Source organism: Oryctolagus cuniculus, chromosome 1 (assembly GCF_964237555.1).
Source record: "Oryctolagus cuniculus chromosome 1, mOryCun1.1, whole genome shotgun sequence".
Classification (NCBI taxonomy): Eukaryota; Metazoa; Chordata; class Mammalia; order Lagomorpha; family Leporidae; genus Oryctolagus; species Oryctolagus cuniculus.
Window position 1 is genome coordinate 66,548,764 of NC_091432.1, and position 14,823 is coordinate 66,563,586.

Consider the following 14,823-nt stretch of genomic DNA (forward strand, 5'->3'; position numbering starts at 1 on the left):
GAACTGGCTGGGGGTTGTGAGCAAGTGGCATGTCTGGGCTGGTGCTGCATCACTTGAGGCCTCTGCTGACCACAGGGCCCGTGAGGGGATTTGCCTTCCTGGAAGTGGGCAGGAGCGTGGCTGGGCTGGGCTCCTGGGCCCTGGTCCTGTTGGCAGGAGAGTAGCTCCTGCGGGCTGCTGGGACATCAGGAAGTGTGTGCCATGTGGAGTGGCCTCAGCCAGAGGCTTCATAGGAGGGCAGAGCAACTCTGCGGCTCTGGATCTCACTCACCGCCCCGTGTCCAGGGAGAGGCAGGAGCTGATGGCAGCCAGGTGTTCAGCAGCAGGGGAGGGGAGCGGGGAGCGGGGAGCCCCCCCAGCCCTCAAGGTGAATGTGGGGCCCAGTGTGGGCTCCAGCACTCGGAGGCAGCTCTTCTCCCTTTCTGCAAGGCCCCATGACTTCGTCTGTAGGTCTCACACAGCACTTGCTTAATACAGGCTGGGATGAGGGGGCAGCCCCTGCTTCTCCTCCAGGACACACCTCGGGGGCTCGGCAGAGGCCCCAGCACTGAGTGAGGGGAAGGGGCACCTGTGGTCCCAGGCCTGTAGACGGCTTTCAGCTCAGGTGCCCCCCACGGTGCGGGCCTCAGGGTCAGGTCCAAAGTCCTGAGATGTCAAAGGCAAACCCTGCTTAGGGGAAGTGGCATCTCTGGCTCAGCCTGCCTCTGTGTGGCCACAAGGGGGCCTGCTCGTCCCACTCCCCTGCATCAGACCCAGGAGCCCGCCCCATCTGCAGCGCCATTCCTAGCTGCAGCCAGGGTCTGGCTGGGATTCTGGAGCTGTGTGGCCGTAGGCACTCCCTCTCCCTCTCCCTCTCCAGGGCGTCTTCTGTGCACGATGCCCAGATGCTGCTTCCTAAGCCCGGCGCTGAGGACTCCCTGGCTTCAAGGTAGGGGCCCCGCCCCCTGCCACCTCCCCAAGTGACAGGACCCAGAGTAAACCCCAGGCCCACCCGCTGACAGTGCAGACACAACACACATCCAGACGGCAGCTTTAATGGTCTCAGCTGGCGCCCTCAGGCTCCTGCCAGCGCAGGCCTGCTGCCCGGCACGCTTTCCCTAGGTGGCCCGTGTGCTGTGGCCAGTCTGTGGGGTCTCTGCACCACTGGCCGTCTCCGGCTGCTCCTGGGGCAGGGCCCGGCGGAGACGGTGGGGGGGGGGGGCACGCATGTCTCCACCGCTGCGGCTGGCCTTCTTCCTGAACCAAACCTCCTTGTGCTTTGAGCCTGATGGGAGGGCAGAGGCACAGCCCAGGCCCTTGAGGCCGGATGTGTGAGAGGAGTCAGTCACCTGGTGGTGTGCACAGGACAGACGCACGGAGGGAGCACAGGTGGGCGTCCTCTCCTCCACTGCCACGAGGGCCTGTGGCCCGCTGAGCCAGCAGAGCGTCCAGGCTTAGGTGCAGGGAGGGAGCCCAGGCCCGCACTTCCCAGGAGGAGCCCCAGGCCTGCCGGGGCATCTGAGAGGCAGGTCGTCTGACCAGGGGAGAGGCCATGGCTGGAGCCGGCTCCCAGAGCACTGGGAGTCCAAACGCTTCTGCCAGCTCTCCCGGGTTCCCCCAGTGTCTGTGTTTGGCTGGGACAGGCAGGTCTTCCGTTAACGCCCGCTGCGGTCCGTGAGGGTCTTGGCGCGGCTGCCCCCACCTCGGGGGCCCACAGACGTGGCAGTGCTGTCGGTGTAGATGTCGTAACTGTTGTCTGAACCCACGGAGAGCTCGTCGGAGACCTCCACGCCATCGCTGATCTCTGCTGGGCCGGGGGAGCCAGACAGTGTGTGAGTGTGGGGAGGGGGTCCGCGATGATGACTGACAGCGAGGGTGGGAAGGGCAGCCTACAACAACTCCCGTCATGCACTGGGAGGCCGATGAAGCCACTGGGCCTGCCATTCACAGCCCTGCTCTGTCTCTGCTGAAGCCCCTGACCTTGCCACTGTTTACTGGCCCTGCAACTCCACCTGCCAATCCCAGAAAACCATCTGCACCCTCCTGAGCTTGCCACCCACGTGTCTTCTCTCCTCAGGGCCTTTGCACATCCTGTCTACCCCCTTGGGAGTGACCTCCCTGTCTTAAAATCTGGCTTGGGGAGGCTTTTGGTGCAGAGGGTGCAGGGGTTGTTGCTGTGGCTCACTGGGTTAAGCCCCTCCCTGCAACATCAGAATCACTTATATGAGTGCTGGTATGGTACTCCCATATTGAGTCCTGGCTGCTCCGCTTCCAATCCAGCTCCCTGCTAATGCACCTGGGGAAGCAGTGGAAGATGGCCAAATGCCTGGGCACCTGTTACCCACGTGGGAGACCTGTATGCAGTCCCTGGCTCCTAAATTCAGCCTGACCCAGCCCTGAATGTTGTGGCCACTTGGGGAGTAAACCAGCAGACAGAAGATCTGTAGATCTGTGTCTCTCCCTCTCTGTCACTCTACCTTTCAAACAAATGAAAATCTTAAAAAAAAAAAAGTGGAGGGGATACTGCTTGGGCTGCCTGCATCTCGAAGAACCTGGGTTAGTCCTGGCTCCACTTCCAATTCCAGTTTCCTGCTAATTTGCAGCCTGGGAGATGGCAGGTGATGGCTCAGCTACTTGGGTCCCTGCCACCCACATGGGAGATCCAGATTGCGATCCCAGCTCCTGGCTTCAGCCTGGCCCAGGCCTGGCTGTTGTGGGCATTTGGAGGGAGAACCACAGTGCTGCCTGGGCCCCTACTGGCCAGAGTACCTTAAGGACATCCGTGTGCCCAGTGCCTGGCAGAGCAGTGGGCACAGAGCAGAGGCTCGGCCCTAGGAGTGGTGCCAGGTGTCTCAGCATGCGCTGCTCCTGCCTGGAACACCCGTCCTTGCCTCTGCTCTCCCAGACCTCACCTCAAACCCTCTACACAGGCTCCTTGTCCCCATCCTTCATGTTTCCTCCCTCACCGTCCCGGGGAGCCCCAGTGACCCTCTGTCCCCAGTCCCCCCTTCTGGGAGGGCTCGGTGACATCCAGCTTTCCAGGCCTTGGTTTATACTGCTGCCTCCTCCAGCACACCGGGCGTGTCTTCAAGGACTGGCAGTGAGTAGGCGAGGAAAGCAATGCTTGTGAGATGCGTGTGTGAGCCTGGCAGACGGGGTGGCTTCAGAAGGGACTCCTCCCCCCATCCAGTCCTGCCCGTCACCCTGCCTGACCCTGACACCACTCGGGGCTGGGATTGACAGTTGATAGCTGTGCATGTGCGCGGCCTCAGCCCCCCATGGACCCCGCACCTGAGAAGATGAGCTTCTCCTTCATGATGCTGACGTCCCGGCTGCTCCTGTGCACCGCCGCACTCAGCATGATCTGCTCAGGGTTGTAGCTCCGTATGCCACCCAGGCGCCACCTGCAGAGATGGCCCCGTGGGCATCAGGTCCTTCCCCACCCCTTCCCTGAGCAGGGATCCTGCCTGCTCTGCTTCCAGAACCTACCTCGTCCCACTGCCGAGAGGGAGAAACTGAGACCTGGGCCCTGAGTCTCGGCCAGGGCTCTCCTGCCCCCGCCTTAGCTCCAGAACCTTAGAGCAGGAAGATGGCTTGGGGTTGGTGGGTTCTGTCTCAGGTGCCCCAGTTACACACTTGGCTCTCTTGGGATGGGGCAGTTTTGGGGGGTGGAGGAGCTTAGTGGACATAACTGCCCTGGGGTACACCCCCATCTAGCAGGGGTAGCTGATGTTACCTACAGCTCCACCCTCATGGCCAGGCTGAGTGAAGCCAGAGGGGAACCCTGGAGAGGAAGGGAAGAGAGCAGGTGAGGGCAGGTGGTACAGCTTTGCTCAGAACTGGTCTTCCAAGTTCATGAGGCAAGGGCGTTAGAGTGACCTGGGGTCAGGTCGTCTGCTGCTCTGGGGGGAGATGTAGGGGAATGAGTCAAGGCCGGGCTGGCATGCAGGCACAGGCCGGGGAGGACTCGGGCCCTGTGTCCAGCCTGGGGCATGGTTTGTGTGGCTGCTGCACCCCCAAATCAGCCCCACATCCCGGGCCTCTGAACTTTTCCTGGAGTCTGGGCGGAAGGCTTCATGGACCTCACCCCTCCCCCATCAAGAGCAGGTGGCAACCTACCCACCTTCTCCCAGTGGGACTGAGCCCTGCTTGAGTGGGCAGAAGGAGCCAAGACTGCCTAAGAAACCAAACTGCAGAAATGGACAGACAGATGGACAGGCAGGTAGATGGGTGGACAGGGCTGACAGATGAGGGAGGCGCCTGTGCTCTGGCTGGGCCGGCCACCCCACGAGTCCTTGAGCGTGTGTCTCACTCATCGTGGGGCCCCAGCACCAACCCCAGCGCCTGCCTTACAGGCACCTGATGAGCACCAGGGAGCTTCAAAAAGTTTGTGAAAGTGTGGAATTAAAAGAAGTTCATTTTGGTGCAACAAATTTGAAATTCATGCAAAGTTTCTTTTGTAACATGTATTTTCCATGAATTTTTTAAAAACCCCCTGTATGCATGAATTTCAAAAAAAATGTAGCAAAATAAACTCCTCTTTTAATTCTATTTCCATGAACTTTTGGAAGTCCCCGCATAGCTGCTGCGTGAGCCAATGGGAGAATGAGGTCCTTCTCCCCCTGCCTGGTCCCCAGGGTTCCCTACTCCCTCAGGCTGCGCCTGCTGCCCAGGAGACGGTGACACGGGCCGGGCTGTACCTTGTGCCACAGCCAGGCAGCAGTGTGGACACCGGGAAGAAAGCAGGGCTGGCTCAGGGTCCCTTTGCTGGGCCCGTCCCACAGCCAGAGCTTGTCCTTTAGGAATCTGCCTGACCCAGGAGGGCCATATCCGGGACAGGAAGCCCGGCCACTGTGGGGCCCTCCCCAGCGGGAGGGGGAAAAGGCGGAGCAGGGGTGTGAGGCAGAAACAGAAAGTGAAGACACGTGAGAGAGAGATAAACGTGTGGAGAAATAAACAGAGTGAACGAGCAGGCGAGCCTGGGGTGGGGGGAGAGAGAGACTGGGCAGGGTCTGCACGAGGTGGGGGGTGGAGGCCCCGTGAGTGTGCAGGGGGTGGGGGGAGAGGCCCGGGCAGGACCCTGCCATGAGAACGCTGGTCCCCGGCTGCAGAGCCACGTGGGGAGAGGTGGGAAGAGCAGGGGACTGCGGCGCGGCTGCAGGCAGGGGAGGCGGCGGCCAGGAGAACCCAGGCAGGGCTTGAGCCCCACATGGTTTCAGACGGGACTGCAGGAGGGGGTGGCAAGAAGGGAGGAAGAGGAGGAGGAAGACCACACCAGAGTTACCTGATCAAGTGATAGCTGTGAGATGCCAGAGTGCAGCAGAGAGAGGGGTGGAGAGAAAGAGAGGAGGGACATGCGCCATCAGAGCGGGATGGGACAGAGAGTACGTCAGTCAAGAACCCATCCCCTGGCCACCCCGCCCTCTCCCACAGCCACACCCCAGCTGCGGGCCTTGGGTATGTGGGGGACAGGAGGTCCGAGCACTGGTGGGAGCTTGGCCAGGCCATCAGAAGCCCGGGCAAAGCCCACCCGAGTCCACACAGTGAGGCAGGGCAGGGCGAGCCTGGGGCCTCCAGGAGTCCCCCCTCCCGCCTTGGGAAGGCCCAGGAAGGGTCAGAGCCACTCACTTCTGGAGCACGAAGATGCCCACGATGAGCGTGAAGGAGACCAGGTCAGCAGCCACCCACAGAAGGCAGTACTCTTCCGGCGGCTGTGGACAGAGGGCCCAGGCCAGCCCCAGTCAGCAGGGAGGACCTTGGCAGACTGGAGACTGTGCATGTGGGCAGGTGTGCGCACGTGTACATGTGATGTAAATACATGTGCTGAGTGTGTGCATTAGGGTAGGGGACATCTGCCCAGTGCCCCGGGAGGAGGTTCTGCGTAGGAAACCTGAGGGTCTGCTCTAGCAAGACCAGCAGAGGAAAGACGCCATGGGAGTGGGAGGGGACGCGTGTGGCACCACATGCCACCATGGGAGCACTGCAGGGTGTGGGCTCTGCCACCCAGGCCGCTGAGGCCCACAGGGGAGGGCCAGGGGACCAGGCACTTCTGTTGTTCAACTCCCTGTGGCCTCAGACCCCCACGGCCCCATCGCTGCCATGGCTCCTGAACCCAGGAGAGCTGAGGAGGGTGTCTTCAGGGCTGGCAGGGGGTCATGGTGAATCCCAGCCCCTCTTGGCTCCGCCCCCTCAGTCTGCTCCCTTTCCCAGTGCTCTCCCCTTCATTCCACGCCAGCGAGGACTCCCCCACCCCTAGTCCTCACCAGGGACCCCTGCCCCCAGCAGTCTCCCAGCTCAGGGCGGGCATGGTGACACACCACTTGGGATGCCCACATCCTGTATCGGTTTCAGAATTCAAGTCCTGGCTCCTCTGCCTTTGATCCAGCTCCCTGCTAATGCACACCCTGGAGGAGCAGCAGGTGACGGCTCCAGTACTCGGGTCCCTGCCACCCATGGGGGAGACCTGGATGGAGTTCCAGGCTCCTGGCTTCATCCTGCCCCACCCCAGCTGGTGCAGCTGTGTGGGGAGTGAACCAGCAGAGAGAAGTATGCGCTCTACCTGCCTTTCAAATAAATCAAAAAATTTTTAAGAGCGTTCCCAACTCACCATGATCCAAAGAGGGGAAGGCACCTGGGACAGGGTGTAGGCGTTGTCAGAGGTGACGGACGGGACCCCCGCACACCACAGCAGGGAGAAGAGCCAGGGCGCGTTGACAGTGTACAGGTTCACGCTCAGGTTCCAGGCTGCGTAGTCCCTGGGGGCGGGCGACAGGCTGCTTCTGAGCCCCTGAGGAGGCCTGTGAGGCCCATGGCCCCTTCACAGCCACCCTCCTAGCTGGTGCAGGAGGAAGGAGTGTCGGCTCCCAGAGGGCCAAGCTCGGACAGAAACCCAGGCCTGCTCAATGCTCCCAACTCCTCCTGTCTCCAAACCTCTGCCTGGCTGTGTGTCGGGGTGGCAGGACTGGGGGAGACTCGGTCTTGGTTCCCTGGGGGGTAGGCGGGCACCTGAGCTCCTGGCGGGACACCTGAGTGTAGCGCAGGTTCAGCCACTGGATGTGGCCTTTCCGCAAGCTGGCGACGGCCTCCTTGGAGCCTGATGCCTGCTGGAAGCCGGGAGCCAGCTTGCGCACGAGGGGCCGCTGCCTGTTTGGCAGCCACAGGACCTGCGGGCAGAGAGCGGCAGCCTCAGCTTTCCCGCCGCAGGGTGAGTGTGAGAGCCCCCTCCCCTCCCGCAGCAGCCCTCAGGGTAGCAGAGGTGGAGTGCCAGTGTCATCGTCAGGGGACACTTCCAAACCGTTGTCACGACAGGACACGACCCTGCACGCGGCTACAGCATCTAGGCTGCAGTTAAGCATCGGTGTTTGGGGGCCAGCGCAGTGGTACAGTGGGTAAGCCGCCTCCTTTGCTGCTTGCATCCCGGCTGCTTCACTTTAGATCCAGCTTCCTGCAAATGTGCCTGGGAAAGCAGCGGAATGTGGCCCAAGTGCTTGGGCCCCTGCACCCACGTGGGAGACCCAGCTGAAGCTCCTGGCTTTGACCTGGCCCAGCCCTGGCTATTGAGGCCACTTGGGGAGTGAACCAGTGGGCAGAAGATCTCTGTCTCTCCCTGTCTCTAGCTCTTTCAAATAAATAAATCTTAAAAAAAAAAAAAAAAAAAAAGAGGCTGTCCGATTCCTCTAGTCCCAAGGAATGTGCAAGGCGCCTGTGAGGTGGGCTGTTGTCCCACAAGCATGGCACTGAGTCCCGGGGAGGGGCAGGGCCGGGCCTCACCTGGTGCTGGGGGAAGCCGGAGCGCAGCACAGCCTCCAGCGTGACGTTGAGGAAGCTGCCGCGGTGCGGGTGCTCCCGGGGCGGCTCCCGCAGGTTGAGCAGCAGTGTGGCGTTGCCCTTGGCCAGCTCCAGGAGCTCTGCCAGGCTGCAGATGGACTGGTTCTGGGCCTCCCTCTGGTCAGAGGGCGACAGGGAGCTGGCCGTCCAGAAGGGGTCCGTCTGGCGGAGACAAGGACATGCACAGCCACGTCAGCAGCCCTTTCGGGGCGGGGGGGTCACCCGTGCCTTCCTGACCACCGAGCGTGGAACCCTCTGGGCTGCTGGTGCATCTGGCAGCATCCCGGAGCCCTCCTTCATGCCTCACCCCTGCTTCCCCAGGGGTCACCAGCTTGGAGGACACCGGCAGCGCCTGCCCCCCGCCTCCCCTGGCAGGCTTTTGCAGCGTTCACGACTCTAACCGTGACCGCGACCAGCAGCAGCAGCAGCAGCAGCTTTCCCCAGTGAGGGAGGCAGCCTCGGGACAGCAGTGCCAGGGCCCAGGGGCGGCTGCTGGCCAGCCTGGCTGTGTGCTCCACGCCAGGGCTGGAGCCAAGCACAAACAGACCTTCAGGAACCACTGGCCGGCGTTGAGCCGCTGCAGGATGGTCCAGTTGAGCATGGCGGCCGGCCGGCGGGCGAGCTCCGGGAACTCCTGCTCCACGTTGGTGGTGCGTCGCAGGGAGGTGTCGTGCATGAGGAAGGGCACGCCGTCCAGGCTGTGGAGAGGTGGCTGCTGGGTCACCCCCACCAGGGGTCGCCCTGCACCCTCCCACCCACTCTGCCCTCTGGGCTGCAGGCTCCCCATCTGCATGGGGAAGACGGGGGTGGGAGGGCTGGCGGGGGACCCTGAAGGGTGAGGGTGAGCTAGGGGTGGGGACTGCAGTGAAACCTCATCCGAGAATGGGGAAACTGAGGCTAGAAGGAGGCACCTGTACCTGCTCATCTGGCTCATGAGCGGGCCTGAGTCCCACCACATGGAGCCACGTTTTTGCCTTCGAGCACATCTGTTGCTGGGCTCGTAGTCCCCAGCCCCACCCAAGGGCCTCTGTTCTTCCCTCCCTTCTATAGCCTGGGATTCGGCACAAGGTTCCCTGGCAGGAACATGGCGCCTGCCCTGCCACGGCTGAGCCAAGCTTCCCCTCCAGTGTCTGAGGCCCTGGAGCCGGGACACAGATGCTGTGCGTGGGGGAGGTTGGGGCCCAAGGTGCTGTCCCCGCCCCTACACCTACCTGATAGTGACGTCAGCCTGCAGCCCATGCAGCTTCTGCTCCAGGGCCTTCCGAAAAGACATCAGCGTGTGCTCTGGAGCCAGCTGGGGACAGAGGGCAGCGGGGGAGAGCCGGGGTTCAGCGGAGGGACCCCTGCCCAGCCAGCGGAGGGTCCTCTGTGCTCCCAGTCCCTCCGTGAAGCAGCTGTGTGATACGGGCCACCCTCAGCTCCTCTGAACTCGGATTCCTCTGCCGCATGGCGCCTTCCTCTCAGGTCACTTGGGGCAGGGGAGGCAGGGGCTGGAGCCGACACATACAAGTGCCTGACGGTTGTGCTGCTTCAGCAGTACTGTGACCACCGCCTGTCGCTGTCACATTCCAGGCACTGAGCTAGACTTTGGTGTGGGGGCTTGGGGGCAGCCTTTCACAGGCTCTCCAGCAGCCTTGGACTGCATGCAGAGTTCCTCTGGTTATGCTGTGAGCCCGGTCAGGTGGAGGTCCTGGAGCATGAGAAGGGGTGGCCCCTGTCCTCATCCACATATGACAATACTGGCTCCCTCTCTGTGGCATGTTATCAAAACCCCTCTCAACGTCACGTGATAATACAGAAAGTGCTTAATAAATGGTAGTGGCAACCCCATGACATCAGAAGGTTCTGGCTCCAGCCTTGGCTCTGCTGTCACTAGCCGTGTGCCCTGTCTGCATGTCCTCCTCAGTTTCCCCATGTCCTATGGTTGGGAGAAGATCAGGGGTTCTAAGGTCCCCTTCCGGGTTCTGAGGACTTGGTCATACTTTTGTGGCCACTGGAGGGCAGCACCAGACCAAAGCTTGGGCTGGGACCCAGGGTGCCAATGGAGAACAGAGGGAGGACCCTGCAGCTCCCACCCAGGACCCGATCATTCCCGGCTCTCCCTCTGGCCACGCTGTTCCCCAACTACTCTGTGCTCCCCTTCTTTACGGGGAGCTGGTTCCAGGCTGACTGAGGAGGAGAAATGCCACTTCCCAAGGGTCTTCCCGGGGCCTCAGATTCTTTAGAAAAAAAGGGGCTGATGTGCTGAGTCTCACAAGGGAGGTAACAGGGGCTGAAGACCTGCATAGCAGGTAAAGCCACCGCCTGTAGTGCTGGCATCCCGTATGAGCACCAGTTTGAGTCCCGGCTGCTCCACTTCTGATTCAGCTCTCTGCTGTGGCCTGAGAAAGCAGTGGAAGATGGCCCAAGTCCTTGGGCCCCTGCATCCATGTGGGAGACCCAGAAGAAGCTCCTGGCTTCGGATCAGCACATCTCTGGTCATTGTGGCCATCTGGGGAGTGAACCAGTGGTGGAAGACCTCTCTGTTTTCCTTCTCTCTCTGTGTAACTCTGACTTTCAAATAAATCAATCTTAAAAAAATTAAAAAAGACTGTGGCCCGGAGCCTGGCACAGAGCTGGTCTCTATAATGCAGGGTCCTCTCTCCTCCCTCTGGGGATGGGCCTGCTGTATTCCAGCCCAGTGAAGCCATCCACCCCTGACACGGACCCAGAGAAGCTTAGAAGGGACCGTGAAGATGTCAGGGAGGGGAAGTCTTTTCTGGAAGCTTCCATACAGTGAAGGCCCCTCGGCGTTAGATACCAGCCTTCTGGGGAAAGGTGTGGGAAATCCTACCCTCCCCAGCCAGACTTGGGGCTCCAGCAGTCCCCAAGAAGCGGGCAGGGATAACGGGCTGAAGTCTGAGTCCCCACCCCAAGTTCTACCTGCTCCAGGCAAGTCCAGGTGGGGTTGTGTTGTCAGGAGGGTGTGCCTGTGGTCATCACATACAGGACGTGGTGCTTAGAGTCCCAGCACTGGGCTTAGTGCCTCTCCCTATCCTGCCCCCACACATCCACACAGGGGCAGTACTTCCAGTGGGTGTGGCCTGGCCGGCCGCAGGCAGAGCCCCACAGGCAGACACGCACAGGTGTGGACACCCACACCCACGGGGGCCCTGCCTGTTCCCCCTTAAAACCACACAGCCACAAGCAGCCAGAGGCAAGGTGGGAGAAAGTCCCAGGAGCAACGGCCCAGTTTCTTCACAGACAGACGGCATGAGGGAAACAGGAGCGGGCTACTGTGGAGCCAGGGGCGCATGGAGGACCTCGCTTGGATCTGACATCAGACGACCCAACTACAAAAGCGTATCTAAGGCAGCAAAGGACAGCTGGCTATGGGTTGGACCTGGGGAACACGGGGCTGCTGTTACTGTCGGTGTAAGAGCAATGTGGTGACCTTGTTAGAAAGGACGCCTTGTGTGCTAGAGGCATCTCTGCAGGAGGGTAGCAGAGAAACTAGGGGGCGGACGGGCAAGAGCGGCAAATGGGCAAGACATCCGAGGTCGCTACGTGGAGTGCACGAAGGATACCCATCGTCCCTGCACCGCTCGCTCCCTTCCTAGCAAAGAGGACGGGGCTGGAGCCACTGGGCTCCTTCCCCACCCCTGCTCCTGTCTCTGCCTCTGCACACTGCCCTCGTCCCCTGGCCTCCAGAGCAGGTGACACGGGGAGGATGAGTCACAGAGCAGGCCCTGGAAGGGCAGCCTCACCCCCCCACCCCCGCCCGACACCCACAACACAGTCTGGAGACAACCAGCGACCCCCGGAAACAGGCAGCAAGGAGCAAAACCGGACCCCAGATCCAGAGCCCGGCTGGCTACCTCTGGGAGGTGAGGGGGCTGGTGGGAGAGTAGCAGGGTACCCGCCTGGGAGTCTCATCTGGATAACAACACCCACCGACACCCACTGCGTGCAGTGGAGGAGACCTCCAGGGTGTGGCACGACCCCGTTGTGCTCAACAGTGACTTTCGGGACCGTGCCCCAGGGAGACAGTGCTCCCAGGAAGGCCCGCACGCCTCCTGGTGGTGACGTGGTGGTACGGCCCCTGTGGGTGAGGCATTCCTGGTCCCGACTTCACTCTAGCTCCTGCTTCTCACCCCACAGGGTACACGGAGAGAGAACCAGCCACAGAGAAGACACAAATGGCCCAGCTGGCTGCAGCTGGCCAGGAGCCTCTCCTGCTCGGTCTGGGGCTCACCAGTGACTGCCCAGGGCCCTGACTTTGCTTCCTCTTTCTCCGACTCAGTCTGGCCCACCTGCCCACTTTAGCCCCCGGCCCTGGGCCGCCCCCGGCTCTCCTGCCCTCCCCAGCCCGGCAGGTTCTCCTGCTGCCTGGGCGTAGCCCCAGGCCCCACCCCCAGGCCCCACCCCCTCTTTTCTGAGTCTTCCCAGCCCTAAGCTTGGTAGTGTCGGGCACAGGCCTAAAGCCTAAAGTTACATCTTTTTTAGGGGCAGGAGGCTCAGACACCGCCTGTGATGCCGACGTCCCACATCCGAGTGCCAGGGTTTGAGGCCCAGCTCCGAGTCCAGCTTCCTGCTAATGCGCACCCTAGGAAGCTGCAGGTGGTGGCTCAAGTACCCGGATCCCTGCCACCCATGAGGGAGACCAGGTTGGGTTCCGGGTTCCTGGATTCAGCCTGGTCCAACCCTGACATTGCGGGCATTTGGCGAGTGGACCAGTGCATAGAAGCACGCTCTCTCTTTCAAATAAGTAAGAATTCTTAAAAAAATTTTTTTAAGTTAAATCTTTGTAGAAGACACCCTCAGGGCTCCTCAGATTTGTTCCCATCCAGGCTTTCTGGGTCTTTCACCAACCTTCTCCCATGCGCAGCTGGGGACGGGGGCTATTGCTATGCCTCCCGTATCACCTCCATTTCCCACCAAGCCCCTCCCCCAGAGTGGCAGCCGCTCCCGGCCCACCAGGTCTGAGGACCCTCGGGGGCACTCACCATGGGGGCCCCGCGGTGGCCGATGAGGGCAGGCTTGGGGCCCAGGTCCTTTTTCTCCATGATGCAGGGAGAGGAGATGGCGAGAGGGGCCAGGTAGAGCACAAAGACCACGGCGAGGAAGGCGCAGAGGATGGTGGCCTGCGAGGCTGCGGACGTGGGGCCCTGAGTGCCTGGGGGCCTGGGCAGCTGGGCGTGGGGTGCTCACAGACCCGACCCCACCTCTCACACACAGGCAGGCAGGCTCCCAGGAGGAACCAGGCGGGGGGGAGGCCAAGGGGGCTGCTACCCTCCAGGCCACCTGTGGCCCTCTCTGAGTCAACCCCCACCCAGCTAAGCCCGAGCCCTGCCCCGTCCCCCCCCACCCAGCTCCCCTGGCCACCCAGGCAAAGCCCAGGTGCAGGCAGCACTGGTGGTCACGGGGGCTGTACTCACAGGAGCGCTCCGCCCGGGCGAACAGTCCTGCCACGATCCAGGAGAGGGCGGTGGTGGCGGCCAGGGCCCCCATGTGCAGAAACGGTGCTGTGCCCTGTGAGCAGCACCCTCAGTGACCTGGAGGCCTGCCCTCACCCACGGGGCAGCCACCCTGTCTCTGCCCGCCCAGCACACTGGGGCCTCCCCTCTGGGCCTTGATGGCAAGGCCCCCTCTCACCTGCAGGGAGATGAGCAGCACCTCCCACTCGTCTTTCCACAGCTGGGCCACAGCGGCCGCGGCCACCACCGTGCAGGCCAGGATGAGCACCAGCCCTATCTAGAAGGGGGAAGAGCCAGCAGTGTGTGGGGGGGATTAGAGCAGGTGTGAGGGGCCCCAGGGTAATGAGGGCGGGTGGGGGCAATGAGATGGGGAGAGCAGGAGGGGCAGAGAGGAACAGGAGGGTGGATGGAGAGGAGGCGGGCAGGAGACAGGACAGGCTGCCCCGAGGCTCCTCCCAGCCAGAGAGAGGGAGGGAAGGATAGAAGGAGAGGGAGACAGAGAGGGGTGGGTGCCCCAGGCCCCAACCTCTGCACCCGCTATGTACAGAGGCACCTCAGGTGTCAGCAAGCAGAGTGAGGGTCGTGCCCAGGGGTGCCGTGCTCACAGCTCGCCCCGCCCAGCCTCCCAGCACCGCCTGCGCTGGAGAGGCCGGGACCCGCTATGACAGAGGAGGACTCAGGGACACCTTCGAGGGTCAGAGGTCTCTGGGGACAGATGGGATTTGAAACCCTCAGCCTAAGCGGAACCGAGCCCAGGTTTCTGGGGCCAGTGTCCTGAAGCAGAGGGCTAAGCCGCTGCTCACGATGCCACTACATCATGGATGTGGGAATGCTGGTTCCTGTCCCCACTGCTCCACTTCTGGTCCAGCTCCCTGCTAATGTGCCTGGGCCCCTGCCACCCATGGCTCCTGGCTCTGACAAAGTGCTGGTGTTGTGGCCATTTGGGGAGTGAACCAGTGCATGGAAGAGTTCTTTTTCTATGCCTTTCAAATACATAATTAGAGAAGGAAAGGAAAGGAAAGGAAAGGAAAGGAAAGGAAAGGAAAGGAAAGGAAAGGAAAGGAAAGAAAGGGAAGGGGAGGGGAGGGGAGGGGAGGGGAGGGGAGGGGAGGGGAGGGGAGGGGAGGGAGAAGAGCAAAGCAAAGCGAAGCTCAGGTTTCTGGCTACTCTGCCGCTGGTAGCTGCACACTGCCAGGCTCACCCTCCCTGATGCCCAGGCCGCAGCTCTGTGCCAATGACAGTCTCTTCTGCCTATCCCAGGAAGACATGGCCTCCCGGCCTCCCCCAGCCATTCTCCCCGCCACCAGGGTCCCCACTCCTCTTCCTTGGGCTGCAAGGCCACTGCTAGGGGCAGTGGCACCAGGAAAGCTGCCATCAAGGCGCCCCCGGCTGGAGATGGCAGGGACTGAGGGCTATCTGGCGCCTTCCCTGCCGGACAAGGAGGTGGAACGCTTGTCATTCCAGCTCATTGGCCTGGAAACAAATGTTCCCCCAAAGACAGCAGGCGGGCTGAGATGGGTGAGGCCTGCCAGGGCTGTGGCGGGTGGGCTCGGACGGTGGG

At 61.9% G+C, this 14,823-nt stretch overlaps 1 protein-coding gene across 5 annotated transcripts in view; it reads right to left on the reverse strand.

The window, feature by feature from the left end:
- Positions 1 to 1,018: 1,018 nt before the first annotated feature.
- GDPD5 (glycerophosphodiester phosphodiesterase domain containing 5) overlaps positions 1,019 to 14,823 on the reverse strand; it is a 74,923-nt gene continuing 61,118 nt past the window's right edge. For 2 of the 5 annotated variants that reach the window (XM_051850908.2, XM_051850915.2), the window contains 12 exons: positions 13,441 to 13,539; positions 13,224 to 13,317; positions 12,792 to 12,937; positions 9,018 to 9,100; positions 8,354 to 8,504; positions 7,750 to 7,968; positions 6,985 to 7,142; positions 6,587 to 6,734; positions 5,608 to 5,690; positions 5,264 to 5,278; positions 3,271 to 3,383; positions 1,019 to 1,786 (listed from right to left, as the gene is read on the reverse strand). In XM_051850908.2, coding sequence (XP_051706868.1) covers positions 1,635 to 1,786; positions 3,271 to 3,383; positions 5,264 to 5,278; positions 5,608 to 5,690; positions 6,587 to 6,734; positions 6,985 to 7,142; positions 7,750 to 7,968; positions 8,354 to 8,504; positions 9,018 to 9,100; positions 12,792 to 12,937; positions 13,224 to 13,317; positions 13,441 to 13,539 — 1,461 coding nt within the window. In that variant the 3' untranslated portion in view covers positions 1,019 to 1,634. The remainder of the gene's footprint in view (positions 1,787 to 3,270; positions 3,384 to 5,263; positions 5,279 to 5,607; positions 5,691 to 6,586; positions 6,735 to 6,984; positions 7,143 to 7,749; positions 7,969 to 8,353; positions 8,505 to 9,017; positions 9,101 to 12,791; positions 12,938 to 13,223; positions 13,318 to 13,440; positions 13,540 to 14,823) is intronic. The other 3 variants (XM_051850919.2, XM_051850925.2, XM_051850926.2) reach the window with 3 other exon arrangements.